General features: G+C 42.7%; 1 protein-coding gene across 2 annotated transcripts in view; it reads left to right on the forward strand.

Annotated features, from left to right (window-relative positions):
* The window catches only part of LRP5 (LDL receptor related protein 5), a 274,633-nt gene that overhangs the window by 97,157 nt on the left and 164,152 nt on the right, over window positions 1–13,324 (forward strand). For both annotated transcript variants that reach the window (XM_054026734.1, XM_054026735.1), the window contains exon 3: window positions 2,741–2,938. In XM_054026734.1, the coding sequence (XP_053882709.1) occupies window positions 2,741–2,938 (198 nt within the window). The remainder of the gene's footprint in view (window positions 1–2,740; window positions 2,939–13,324) is intronic.

Genomic DNA, 13,324 nt, shown 5'->3' on the forward strand with positions numbered 1-13,324 from the left:
GAAAATGGGACCTGCTTGAAAATGTGGTTTTCTGTGTTGCCTCCTAAGACAAAGGTTTCTATGGCTTCACTTTATTATCTTGAATCTTTGAAAATGTGACACTTAATAGATAATTTTTTATTACTTATTTGAACAGATGGCATTTGCTACAAATCATAAATAGATTGTTGCTCCAATGACTGTGCTGCTTTTGAAACCAACATTGTGTTTCAAAGTATATCTATCCTGTTGTAACTTCAAATTATACCCAGCATATTAAGTTCATGCTCTAATTTATTTCCAATTTGGCACACTTTATGATTTCTATTTAAATGCCTTGGGGACACTTCACCAAAGGTGCTTTATAAAGCAAATTTATACCCCATATTTCTTTCTCCAGTAGTTTGTTGTGTCTCCTGTGATACAGAAGCTAGCTTCAATGGTTTTTTGTTTTGTTTTATTACATTGAATATATATATAATATTTTATCAAACATTGTTATAATTTTCTATACCTATAGTTGGAAAATGGTTCAACTCCCTGATACTGCATTAGATTAGATGTTTATTTAACTAGTTGTAAACTCTTGTTCGGTATTTAGAGGCCATACCCAAAATATAGGGGCCAGTTATGCTAGGTGTTTTAAATACACCTACTGTGAGACAGTCCTTCCCCTGAGAAGCTTGCAGTCTGAATAAACAAGAAAGACAAGGGGTAGGAGAGAAGGAGGGAGTATGATTAGTCCCATTTTGCAGATGGTGAACTGAGATTAAAGCCCTGTCTACATGAGAGTTCTACCAGTTATACTGGTTTAACCCTTTTTTCCCCGTTGTGGACACCTTTATTCCAGTCTATAGAATGGCATTTTTGTGTTAGCTTGAATCCCTTCCTGAAGTGATACAAGATTTTTTTTTTTTTTTAAAGCTCTCTTACACCAGAATGTGTGGCCACCCCTGCGGGTGAGGGAAGGCGTGGCTGGTACTATCAGTATAATTCTGTATCAGAGGGGTAGCCGTGTTAGTCTGTATCCACAAAAACAACGAGGAGTCTGGTGGCCCTTAAAGACTAACAGATTTATTTGGGCATAAGCTTTTGTGGGTAAAAATCCCACTTCTCCATGCATCTGAAGAAGTGGGGTTTTTACCCACGAAAGCTTATGCCCAAATAAATCTGTTAGTCTTTAAGGTGCCACCAGACTCCTTGTTGTTTTTGAGTATAACTCTGATGATTTAAGGTCACATGTTAGCGCATACAGAAAGAACTTTCCTGTGTGGACAAGGCCCTAGTGATTTGTCTGTGGTCACAGTGGAAGTGTGGCTGACTCAGGAATCAAATTTGTGTATCATGAGTCCCAGTCCAACCCTATCCTTGGGGATATGTGCTTGGCCTCCTCTTCCCACTCTCAGCTTCATATCTTCTTTCAAGCAGCTCCTTATGCCTGGAATACTTTCTCTATATTCATCCACTCTGCGCACACATTCTCTCTTACTTCAGATCCCTCTTTATGTTCTCCACCTTTCTTGTGGTCATATATGCTGTTTCCCTGTGGTTTCTATTATTTATGTTGTAAGTTTTTCAAGGGGATGCAATGCGTGTTCCCTGTTTGCAAATGGCTTTATAAAGGTTTTATAATAGTGGTCTAAAGAATTACAACCTCAGCATCATCCACTGAAGGGTGAAACGATCACACGGAACTGAACAGGGTTGGGATTCCACTCAGTATAGGGCAGAGCTGACCTGCTACATGAGGACCGAGACAACATAAACTGGTATATTATATAGCAGTAGCCATTATCCTTAGATGGTTCTTCCCATTTTTCAGTTTCACCCATTCTTCTCTCACTTGCCCCTCAATCTCACTCTCCACTTGAACTGAGGGAAGGGAAATGTTTCTTTCTTCTCATTTATTCTTTCAGAGTTATGCGCATAGAATTAAAAGTTAGATATAAATACAAGGTGGACTAGGAGGGCTTTCACTTGGTGATGTCTGTATTCCAGATGCTGTGCTGTTGAGGTGGACCTTGCTGATGCTGGTAACACAGAGCAAGGGTTTGCTTTCTTTCTTTAATACTGCTTTAGGTGATAGCAAAATCATCAGCTGCTAACTGAGGAAAACCAGAATCTTGAACTCAAGCCTGGGTATGAGAAAGAAAAAAACAATACAAAACACAACAACCCCTGACTGTTGTAAACCAAAATTTTAAAATGAGATGTCGCTAGTATACAAAAACATTCAGTTTTTTATTTGTTTAAAGGAACACTGCTGTTTACCTTCATTCTTTCCTTGTGGTCTACAGACTTACAAAAATTTGAGCGCAATTACTATGATTGTATGAGCTAATTGGCCAGTTGGATGTGTAATTGGTCGCTTGCATGTATCAATGTGATTAGTACATGCAGTTGTAGTAGTTGAACCTGCGAATGAGGCACACAGTTGTACATGCTTTTGAAGTTCCGGCTCTACTCTAAGATTGAGAGATGAATGGTAAGCTCTCATACAATGTGGTAAGTTTATGAAATACATTGTTAGATTGCAGGAACTTGTTGGAACCACTGGAATTTTGGTTTAAGTGTGTGTGTGTGTGTCTGTGTGTCTGTGTAGTAAAAGCTTTGAGGTATGTGAGTAATTATGCCACTGTACAGTAATATAAATAAAAATAATACTTCAAACTTCAAAAAAAGATGTGATTGATACTTTCAATGAGTGAGCATTTTAACTTCTTAACACACGCATTTTTGTTGTTGTTGTTTTTTTTTTTAGGTACATGTATTGGACGGACTGGGGAGAAACACCCAGAATAGAACGGGCAGGAATGGATAGCAGCACTCGAAAAATAATTGTTAATTCAGACATTTATTGGCCTAATGGACTCACGATAGATCTTGATGAGCAGAAGCTGTACTGGGCTGATGCAAAGCTGAGTTTCATTCATAGAGCAAATCTGGATGGTTCCTTTAGGTATGTTTCCCATTGGTCTGTATCCGTGTGAGAGAAGGGTGTGTGCATTTGCGTGTATGCATGCATGTTTGCTTTTTCATAACTAGCATTGATTTTATGCTAGTGCTTTTTTCAGTAGTCATTTATAACTGTGTATATCTACCCTATCAATCTTGCTAACCTTATCATTAGCATGCCTATGAACATGTATGGATTCCTGGCATTCATAAGACTGGTTCTATTTTTGTTAAAGAATAATTAGAATATTTGCATCAGCATTCTACTGTAGGCCACTTACAATTTTCCCCCACAGAATGATTTTTCTGCTCTAGGCACATTTATATATTTTAAAATGATTAAAGATGCCTATCCAAGGCTCTAGGTGCCCTACCACATCATTAATGATATAGTGAAGTTCCAGCAGCATGAAAGTAATTATTTTCACAGGAACTCAGCCAGCTAGCCACCTACAGAAATCCTTCCCACCCCTTCAGCATTATTGGGAGCATCCCTCAGCCTTCTCCAAACACCCTGTTGAACAAGTGTTCTTTTGCAGCATGCCCAGTCATCAAGTTTGTGCTATTTTGGACCAAGTGTTGGGAGCAGGTTCCAGAATCTGAGCCCTCATAAAGAACGCCCTGCCAGTCACCTTACCTGTTTTATTACAAAGGGGATCATACTAGAGCATCCCTGCTGATCTCAGCTCCGGCTGTCTGCCATGGGGAGTGAGGTAATCCCTCAGGGAGGCTGGTCCCGGGCTTGTTAGGGCTTTATAGATCGTAACCAACACCTTAAAATCCATCCAGAGACCAAATGCCGATCCCAGTCCACTAGTGTCATAGGCTTCCAGCAAGATGCCCCACTCAATAAGCAACCCACTGCATTCTGCACCAGTTTCAGTCTCCCAATGGCTTTAAGGTGTAGCCACATGTACATATGCCAGATTAAAAAAAGGCCATCTGGTGTGATTTGAGATAACCCGAAACACATCACCTTAATTTAAAAGTACCTTATCCAGTTATTTAGGCCTCAAACTTTGGTATCCAAGAAGTGCTTTATTAAGCAGTCAGATATCCTTCTGGTGAGCAGAGCATGACAGAAGTAAATCTTCCTGTGAACTTAATTTGTTTGGCCTTTTTAATTTTTAAATTATTTAATATTACTACAATAGAGGGAGATTTATTTTTAAAGGCAAAAAGGGCAGTAAGGCACCTGATGCCCCTTTGTACCTTAGAAAATCTTTCCCATGGATCCTAAATGCTAACACCACATAATGCACTATCTGCATATATACAAAGCTATGTGTGCGCACCTCATACTGAATCATAAACAGTTGCACAGCTTTTGTTTAAAATGAAGGACCATACGCATTCAGAATTCCATTGTCCAGCTTGAATCTTCTCTCTGTCCTGAAACCCCACTTGCGATGCTGAGATTGTGGCTATCACTCTAAAGGAAAGTATCCTGTAGATGTAAACTGTCTAATGCAGTGGTTCTCAACCTATTTTCTATTGTGGGCCGCATATGCAGCTCTCTGTGTTATGTGGGCCACATCCACACACTATACATATATATGTACACACACGCTACCTGTATGACCCTGAGGATGTCACATGGGCCGCAGCTGTGTGTTGATTGGGCCATGGGTTGAGAACTACAGGTCTCATGTTAAAACATCGCGGAACAGAGCCTCAAGTTGGCAACAACTGCTATCCCAGTGGGAGAAAAAACGTGAGGGCAAAATAGAAATTATAGATACATCTGTATAATATACATGATTCATGTGTTTCAGATAACCAAAAATTGCCTCTTACGAAGCCAATTATCTAACCTGTTAAAAATTCAGATGGATTTTGTATTATGCACCTCTTTCTAAACCAGTATAATATAAAATAAAATAAAATCTTTCATGTGAACTGTATTCCAGAGTGCTTTGGAGGAAGGTATACTGTGTCTCAGTTTTCCTATCTGTGAAATAGGGATAGTGATACTGAGATTCTTTGTTAAAACGCTTGGAGATTTACTGATGCAAAGGGCTTTAAAAGAGCTGTGTGATATTATTAATTTTAATAATATTCACAAAGTTAGTAACACAGAGGGAGCCAAAAAGGTAGTGACGAGGGAGGGAAACTTTTCAGATGTGGGATAATATCTCAGACTTGTAGCCGATTCAAAGTTTTTTCTTTGGGGGGGGGGGGTGCTATCTCACGATGAACTGACATTTCTACACAATTTAATGTATCTGAAATGTTTTCTTTTTTTTAAAAGAGGGTATTTTGGTTATTTATCAATTTTAAATATGATCCTGTGGTTCCTTTGTGCACACAACGCCCATTGACTTCACTCCAAATTATTTCATCTGTAAGGATGTTCAGACAATAGTCAGTAAGTAGTGTTTAATTCGCTTATATTATGGAGGAGAAAGGCAGCGAGTTTCCTGAATGCTCAAATCCAAGCAGGGTCTTCCATTTCAAAGGAACTCTGTCCAAATTGTCTTGTGACAGCTTAGCACATGGTTTCTTTTTCAGTTATATTGTACCATAAATCAGATGGCATTTTAATACAGATATTGAATTAATGTGTCCCCGTTCTGGATGTGAAATCAGTGTAGCTCAGCAATACATTTGTATTGCACACTTTAGTAGCTGGTCTTGGAGAGCATGAATATGCACCAGGTGTCAGGATAGCCCAATGTAGCACACATTGCTGGAAAATTCTTGAGTCCATGCAGCTGAATAAAGGCACTAGTCCACTGTATAGTAAAGCTAGTGTCAGAATTTCAGTCAGCTATAAATAATTTATATTACTGCCATTTGTATGATAAGTTCTCTTTCCTAGAATGTTAGGCCTGTGGTATTTTTTTTTAATCAAAAAAGGTGAGTGTTGATCTTGATCTTTATAGTGCATCTTCATGAGATTTTTGTTCAGTTTTTTTCCCACTGATACATTTATTTAGAAAATCAAAAAATGAAGTAAACTCTTTGGCATCTGGTGACAAGTTAGATGTATATTGCAGTTCAAACTTGAATATAATTATAGAATAGACATTGAAATAGCATTGGGCTGCTTTATTCCTGAATATGCTTTATTTTTAACAAAACAAAATAAATTTCACTTGAAATTTGTCAAGAAATAAATCCTTCAGTTCTACAAATCCCTTCCCTCCCCCAAAGGCCTTATCACTTCAAAATTCAAGTAAACCAGTAATTTGCATTCTGTGTAGTGGATTTAAAATTACTGGAGTGATCTGTCTGTATGTTAGCAGGCTTCAGTTTGAAAGTAAGTCATCCGGAACTCTCAGTTGTTCAAGGCACACAATCCAGGGGGGAGGAGATCCTGTTGTGGATGGAAATAATAAAAAGTAAAGACAGTGCATAGTTAGATACAAATGCTCCAGACCTAGAAAGTTACACAAGTTCAGATATCATCCTTATTAGAAAAGGCATTACAGCAAAGGGTGGAAAGTGAAGGTAAGAATACCAAAGATTAGGTTTTTCTTTATTCTTTTAGTGATTTATTACTATGAGAAATCACTTGTTGATTGTTTACAGAGTCAGATTTTCAAAGCAGCCTTAACTCTACCTCCAAAACTGCAAATAAAAGTTTTGCATACAAAGACCATTGCATATGCATGTGTAAATTCTTACCTAATGTATGTGCATAATATGAGCTTTGCATATACCAGGGGTCGGTAGCCTTTCAGAAGTGGTGTGCCGAGTCTTCATTTATTCACTCTTATTTAAGGTTTCGCGTGCCAGTAATTCATTTTAACGTTTTTAGAAGGTCTCTTTCTATAAGTCTATAATATATAACTAAACTATTGTTGTATGTAAAGTAAATAAGGTTTTTGAAATGTTTAAGAAGCTTCATTTAAAATTAAATTAAAATGCAGAGCCCCCCGGACCAGTGGCCAGGACCCGGGCAGTGTGAATGCCACTGAAAATCAGCTCGCGTGCTGCCTTTGGCACGCATGCCATAGGTTGCCTACCCCTGGCATATACAAATAGGTGTATGTAAAAATTTGTATGTAATTTTTCAAGACAGTTATGAAAATTTAGCTTATGTTTATGAAACTAGAACAGGATTGTCTTCCATCAGTGTTAACCTCTCTTCTCTCCCCTACTTCCTGCACACAAATGGTGCAAATGAAGGTCTGACTACTAGTGGTCGTCTACATCACAAACTTATATTGGTATAACTGTCGTTCAGGGGTGTGGAAAATCCACACCCCTGAGGGATGTAGTTATACTGATTTAACCCTGGTGTAGACAGCGCTAGGTCAACGGGAGGGCTTCTCCCATCGACATAGCTACCACTGCTCAGGGGGGTGGAGTGCCTATGTCCATGGGAGAAGCTCTCCTGTTGGCATAGGTAGTGTCTTCACTAAACGCTACAGCAGAGCAGTTGCAGTGCTGTAAGTGTAGACAAGCCATTCATTACAAGAAATATTTTCTTCTGTTTTTCCCTTCCTTGGGGAATGTCTCACTTCTGGGAACTTTCAAAGTACTAGCTTGAAGATTCTGGATGTCTATATTAGCCAATGTTACTTTGATCTGGAATGTTTTTGCAGTTTGAATAGAGTGATTTTTTCACAACGCTAGAAACAAGCAATTAGGACTTGTTTTTTTTAACAAGCTGGAAATTTGTCATACTTGCTTTCCACTTACTATAAAAATGTTCCTACACCAAAAACTGCTGAGCTTTGAATTGCACCAAGTTGTTACTGTGTGCACAAACTTTGGGATCTCTTGAATACAAAAGATGTGTTGTAAAATAACATTTTGTGGTTTGCAGTTGTGCTCATCACAAATCAGTGGCATACCTCCAAAAAAAAAAAAAAAAGTGTTTAATTAAAATAAGATTAATCTGTTGTGATGATTGGGGATATAATATTTATCCAGAGGTTGAGGGAATGTGAGATCAATCCAAAGAGGGACATGTAACACGAGGGAAAGCACTGCAGAATGATGAATAGGGCTCAGATCCTGCAACGAACTACATGCAGTTGATTGCTTGACTCAGAGCAATAGCCCTGTGAAAGTGAATGGGACTCCACACACGAGCAGGGGGTTTCCCTGCAGAGCGTGTGTTACAGGATCAGAACTTAAGGTATGTCTACACTACGAAATTAGGTCGATTTAATAGAAGTCGATTTTTTAGAAATTATAGTCGATTGTGTGTGTCCCCACTAAGCGCATTAAGTCGGCGGTGTGCGTCCACAGTACCGAGGTTAGCGTCGACTTTCGGAACATTGCACTGTGGTAGCTATCCCACAGTTCCCGCAGTCTTCGCCGCCCATTGGAATTCTGGGTTGAGCTCCCAATCCCTGATGGGGCAAAAACATTGTCGTGGGTGGTTCTGGGTACATATCGTCAGGCTTCCCTCCCTCCCTCTCTCCCTCCGTGAAAGCAATGGCAAAAAATCGTTTCTCGCCTTTTTTCCTGGGTTACCCATGCAGACGACATACAACAGCAAGCATGGAACCCGCTCCGCTCACTGTCACCATATGTCTCCTAGGTGTTGCTGGCAGATGCAGTACTGCAGTGCTACACAGCAGCATCCCCTTGCCTTGCCTTGTGGATGGCAGATGGTACAATATGACTGCTAGCCGTCGTCCCGTGGGTGCTCCTGGCTGACCTCAGTTAGATTGGTTAGGGGCACCTGGGCAGACATGAGTGCTCCTGGCCAGTCTCAGTGAGGTCGGTCGGGGGCGCCTGGACAAAAATGGGAATGACTCCAGGTCATTCTCTTTTTTAAGTTTCATCTAATGGAGATTCAGTCCTGCCTGGAATATCATGCCAGTGGGAGGCTTCTGCCTCAGGCTGCTCTCCCAGTCAGCAGCACCGTGCGGTCGCACCTACCCCAGCCTACCTCTTGCTCCCATGGCTCATGAAGCTTGGACAGTAGTAAGGAGCAGTTCAACTATAGGCTGAGCAAGTGCATAATGGTGGTAGAATGTGCCTTTGGACGTTTAAAAGCTCACTGGCGCTGTTTGCTGACTAGGTGAAACCTCAGTGCAACCAATATTCCCATTGTTATTGCTGCTTGCTGTGTGCTCCATAATATCTGTGAGAGTAAGGGGGAGACGTTTATGGTGGGGTGGGAGGTTGAGGCAAATCGCCTGGCCACTGATTACACGCAACCAGACACCAGGGCGGTTAGAAGAGCACAGCAGGGCACGCTGTGCATCAGAGAAGCTTTGAAAACCAGTTTCATGACTGGCCAGGCTACGGTGTGAAAGTTCTGTTTGTTTGTCCTTGATGAAAACCCTCCCCTTTGGTTCACTCTACTTCCCTGTAAGCCAACCGCCCTCCCTTTCCCCCTTTGATCTCCGATTACAGAGGCAATAAAGTCATTGTTTCAAATTCAGGCATTCTTTATTAATTCGTCACACAAATTGGGGGATAACTGCCAAGGTAGCCCGGGAGGGGAGAGGGAGGAGGGAAGCACAGGGGTTAGGTAGTTGTAGGAGCACCCCCTAGAATAGCATACAGCTCATCATAGAAGCGGCATGTCTGGGGCTCTGACCCGGAGCAGCCGTTTGCCTCTCTGGTTTTTTGGTAGGCTTCACGCGGCACTGCTGCGGGTCCCTGTTATAACCTCTGTCCTTCATGCCCTTGGAGATTTTTTCAACTATTCCGGCATTTCGCCTTTTGGAACGGAGTTCGGATAGCACTGATTCATCTCCCCATACAGTGATCAGATGCAGTACCTCCCGTTTGGTCCATGCTAGAGCTCTTTTGCAATTCAGGGACATGGTGACCTGTGCTGATCAGCGCGCTACGCTGGCCAAACAGGAAATTAAATTCAAAAGTTCACGGGGCTTTTCCTGTCTACCTGGCCAGTGCATCTGAGTTGAGAGTGCTGTCCAGAGCGGTCACAATGGAACACTCTGGGATAGCTCCCGGAGGCCAATACCGTCAAATTGTGTCCACGCTACCCCAAATTCAACCCAGCAGGGTCAATTTCAGCGCTAATCCCCTTGTCAGGGAGGAGTACAGAAATCGATTTTAAGAGCCCTTTAAGTCGACAAAAATGGCTTCGTCGTGTGGATGGGTGCAGGGTTAAATTGATCTAATGCTGCTAAATTCGACCTAAACTCGTCGTGTAGACCAGGGCTAAGTTTGTAAGTTAGAGCTGGCCTGACACGCCAAGTTTAGAAGCAGCTCCAAACTTCCCAGTTGTGTGGTTTTCAGTCCATCCTTCTCCTCTTCTGGTACCCTTGCGCCTCTCAAGCTCCTGATTGGAGATTTTCCATTAGCAGTCTCTGTTCAGCCTGTGTGTGTACTCTATAAAATCTTGTGCCGAACACCGAGAGTATATAGAGCTGCTTGGGCAAATCACCTCCGTTCCTTCTCTACAGCCTTGGCCTGAGAAGGAGCTGTAGTGTGTCTGCCTTGTGCATGCCATGCCATGTTCTACAGTTGTTCTTAGTTAGTTTGGTGTTTCTAGTTAGTGTTAGTTTTTGTTAGTGCAGAATAAGTTAGTTTTTTCAAGGGAATTTATCTGGCCTGTCTGGGCATGCCTGGCTCACCAGCTTTCAAATGCTGCCTATCTTGTTAGGAGGCTATCCCTTCAGCGACGGCCACTCTAAAGGGTATCTATTGCTTGGGAGAGTCCCATATTGCCCAAAAGGGTAACTTTTGTGTAGCTCTCAAATCTGGAGCATGGAAGAATTGGGAAACTAAATTTGAGGCTTCTGATGAGGGAGTGCTCTCTTCAACCTGCTTCCGAGTCAGGTCAGGACACCTCCCCCAGTGTACGTTAGTCTCTGGACAGCTCCAGTGCCCCTTTGGCTTGGTCTCCCCCAAGAGGGAGAAGACTTCGGAGGACTCAGGGAAAGCTCCAAAGAGGAGGAGCTCCGTCTCCCACCACAAGTAGCTAGCTCCCAAAAAGTCCGTATCTCCTGCCACATCTCCGGTGTTGGAGGCCTTGACCTCTCAATTCAGTTCTGTGGAGGCAAAGGACCCTTCTTCCGCTAGTGGTGGGAGATCCTGGAGCGCGTCGGGGAAGCAAGGCTCCAGCAGGCCCCTGCTACCATCTATGAAGGATAGGGAGGCCCAGATATACATTCTTCTAGATTGGCACCACCTACATTAGACTTTCCATCGGTGCCTTCTCACTCAGCATTGTCCGTACTGGCACAATCAAAGCATCAAGACACCTTTGGCCACTGTGCCTACAGATCAACAGTACTATCAACCTCAATTGCTGCGTCGCTACTGACCCACTTGGTACCACAAGAATTTTGCTACTCCAGAGACCAGTCAGTTTTAGACAAGCTGGAGTCCCCAGTGCTTCTGGGTACTGAATGACTCTTGGTGCCAAGATCCAGCCACTGGATTGCCATTGCCATTGCTCCCCGGTACCGCAAGATTCTCCACCTTTTTCTACTGGGGCCTCCCCATTGGAGGACATTGAGGAGGATGAAGGAGACATTCAGTCAATCTCCTCTTTATCAGTATGGGGTTACTCTCCACATTAGCATAAGAAACCAAATTTTGACAAGGATCCTTGTCTGTGAGAGGAGTGGTGGGATCCTGGCTGCCACTCCCTCTCCCGCATAGGCCCCCCAGTGGCCATACTGGGATCCTTGGGCAGCCATTTGTCAAACCTGTCAATGGTCTTCTTATGTTGGGGGTTTGGTAGAAGAGTCTCTTCTACCAAACCCCCAACATAAGAAGACCTTTGAATAGCGGGGGATGAGGGTGGATAAGGAAGCCACTCCTCAAATTTCTATTTCATCCTCGTCTCTGGACCGAGGCAGTCATGCCTCCACCACCATCGATGACCGACAATTTTCGCCAATTCCAGGAGCTTGTGAAGAGCATGGCTGACACTCCTGGATACCCCTTGATGAGATTAAAGACTCCCAACACAAGCTTCTGGACATTCTGCAGTCAGCACTACCCACCTGGCTCGAGCTACCCATTAATGAAGCTCTCCTAGATGCTGCAAAGACTGTATGGCAAACTCCTGTCACTGTCCTGCCAACTTGCAAGCAGGCGGATAAAAAAATATTATGTTTCTCTCAGGGACTCAGAATTTTTGTCCCCCCAGACCAATCTCATACCCTGGTAGTGGGTGCTGTAAATGAGAGGGGTAAACAGCATTACTCTAGGTCTTCCCCTTATGATAAGGATAAGAAGAGGCTATATCTTTTTGGACAAAAAGCTTACTCATCCATAACTCTCCAATTTCAGATCTCAAACCATCAGGTAATCATGGCCAAATATGATTTCACGAATTACAGTAAGTTTGCAGCCCTTCCACAAGAGCATAGAAAACACTTTCAGGCCGTCATCATGGAGAGTCAGTTATTAGCCAGAATATTGTGGATACCACCGTCAGACCCATCTCCAGTGCCGTTGTTATGTGCAGGGTGTCATGGTTCCCACGAGAGGCTCAGAATATTGTGAGGATCTTCTGTTATGTGGTGGTTGGAAGCTCTTCTCTGGGACTGCGGATGAGTCTCTCCACACCTTGAAGGAGTTCCAGGCCATCTGGAGGTCTCTGGCTATATACACCCCCATGAACAAGAGGAGATTTAGCAGATCTCAAACTGCCCATAGATCGCACCCTGCCCATTTCTCTGGATTTGACGAAACCACTGAACCCTCTAGAAAGAGAGACAGATTCCAGAGGAAGAAAGCTCCTCACCCTCCTTCTGCGAGTACCCAGTCATCATTGAAACAATAATTTTGACGGGTTTGTCAAGGGTTCACTTCCTCCCTCACCTCTAGTTTGCAAGCTGCCACCGTTCACCCATATTCCGTCTTTTGGAGACCACCTTTCCCATTTCAAACAGTTTCGGTGGCATATTACAATGGACAAGTGGGTCCTGGGAGCTTATAACATTGGGCTGTACCACCCACTTTACTTCAGGGCCCCCTCTCATGAGCTATACTGAGTCAAGAAGTGAACTCTTTCTCTCCTCACAGGGGAAAAGGGTTTTACTCAAAGTGTTTTCTTATGCTAAAGAAGGATGAAGAATGGAGACAGATCTTAGATCTGAGAAGACGGAACAAATTCGTAAACTCTCAAAAAGCGACAGTCCTGTGGCACCTTATAGACTCACAGACGTATTGGAGCATAAGCTTTCGTGGGTGAATACCCACTTCTATAAGGTGCCACAGGACTCTTTGTCGCTTTTTACTGCTCCAGACTAACATGGCTACCCCTCTGATAGTAAACTCTCAAGTTCATGATGGTGACTTTGGCTGCTATAATTCCTTCTCTAGAGGCAGGAGATGGGTGTCCTGTAAGTAGAGGGCCGAAAACCAATTTACATACAGCAATACATCCTGCACACAGGAAATATCTACATGGACCAGGATCATTTTCAATATGAAGTATTTCTCTTCCGTCTCTTTTTAGCTCCAGGGTGTTCTCAAAGGTTATAGTGGT

Source organism: Malaclemys terrapin, chromosome 4, assembly GCF_027887155.1.
Source record: "Malaclemys terrapin pileata isolate rMalTer1 chromosome 4, rMalTer1.hap1, whole genome shotgun sequence".
Taxonomy (NCBI): domain Eukaryota; kingdom Metazoa; phylum Chordata; order Testudines; family Emydidae; genus Malaclemys; species Malaclemys terrapin.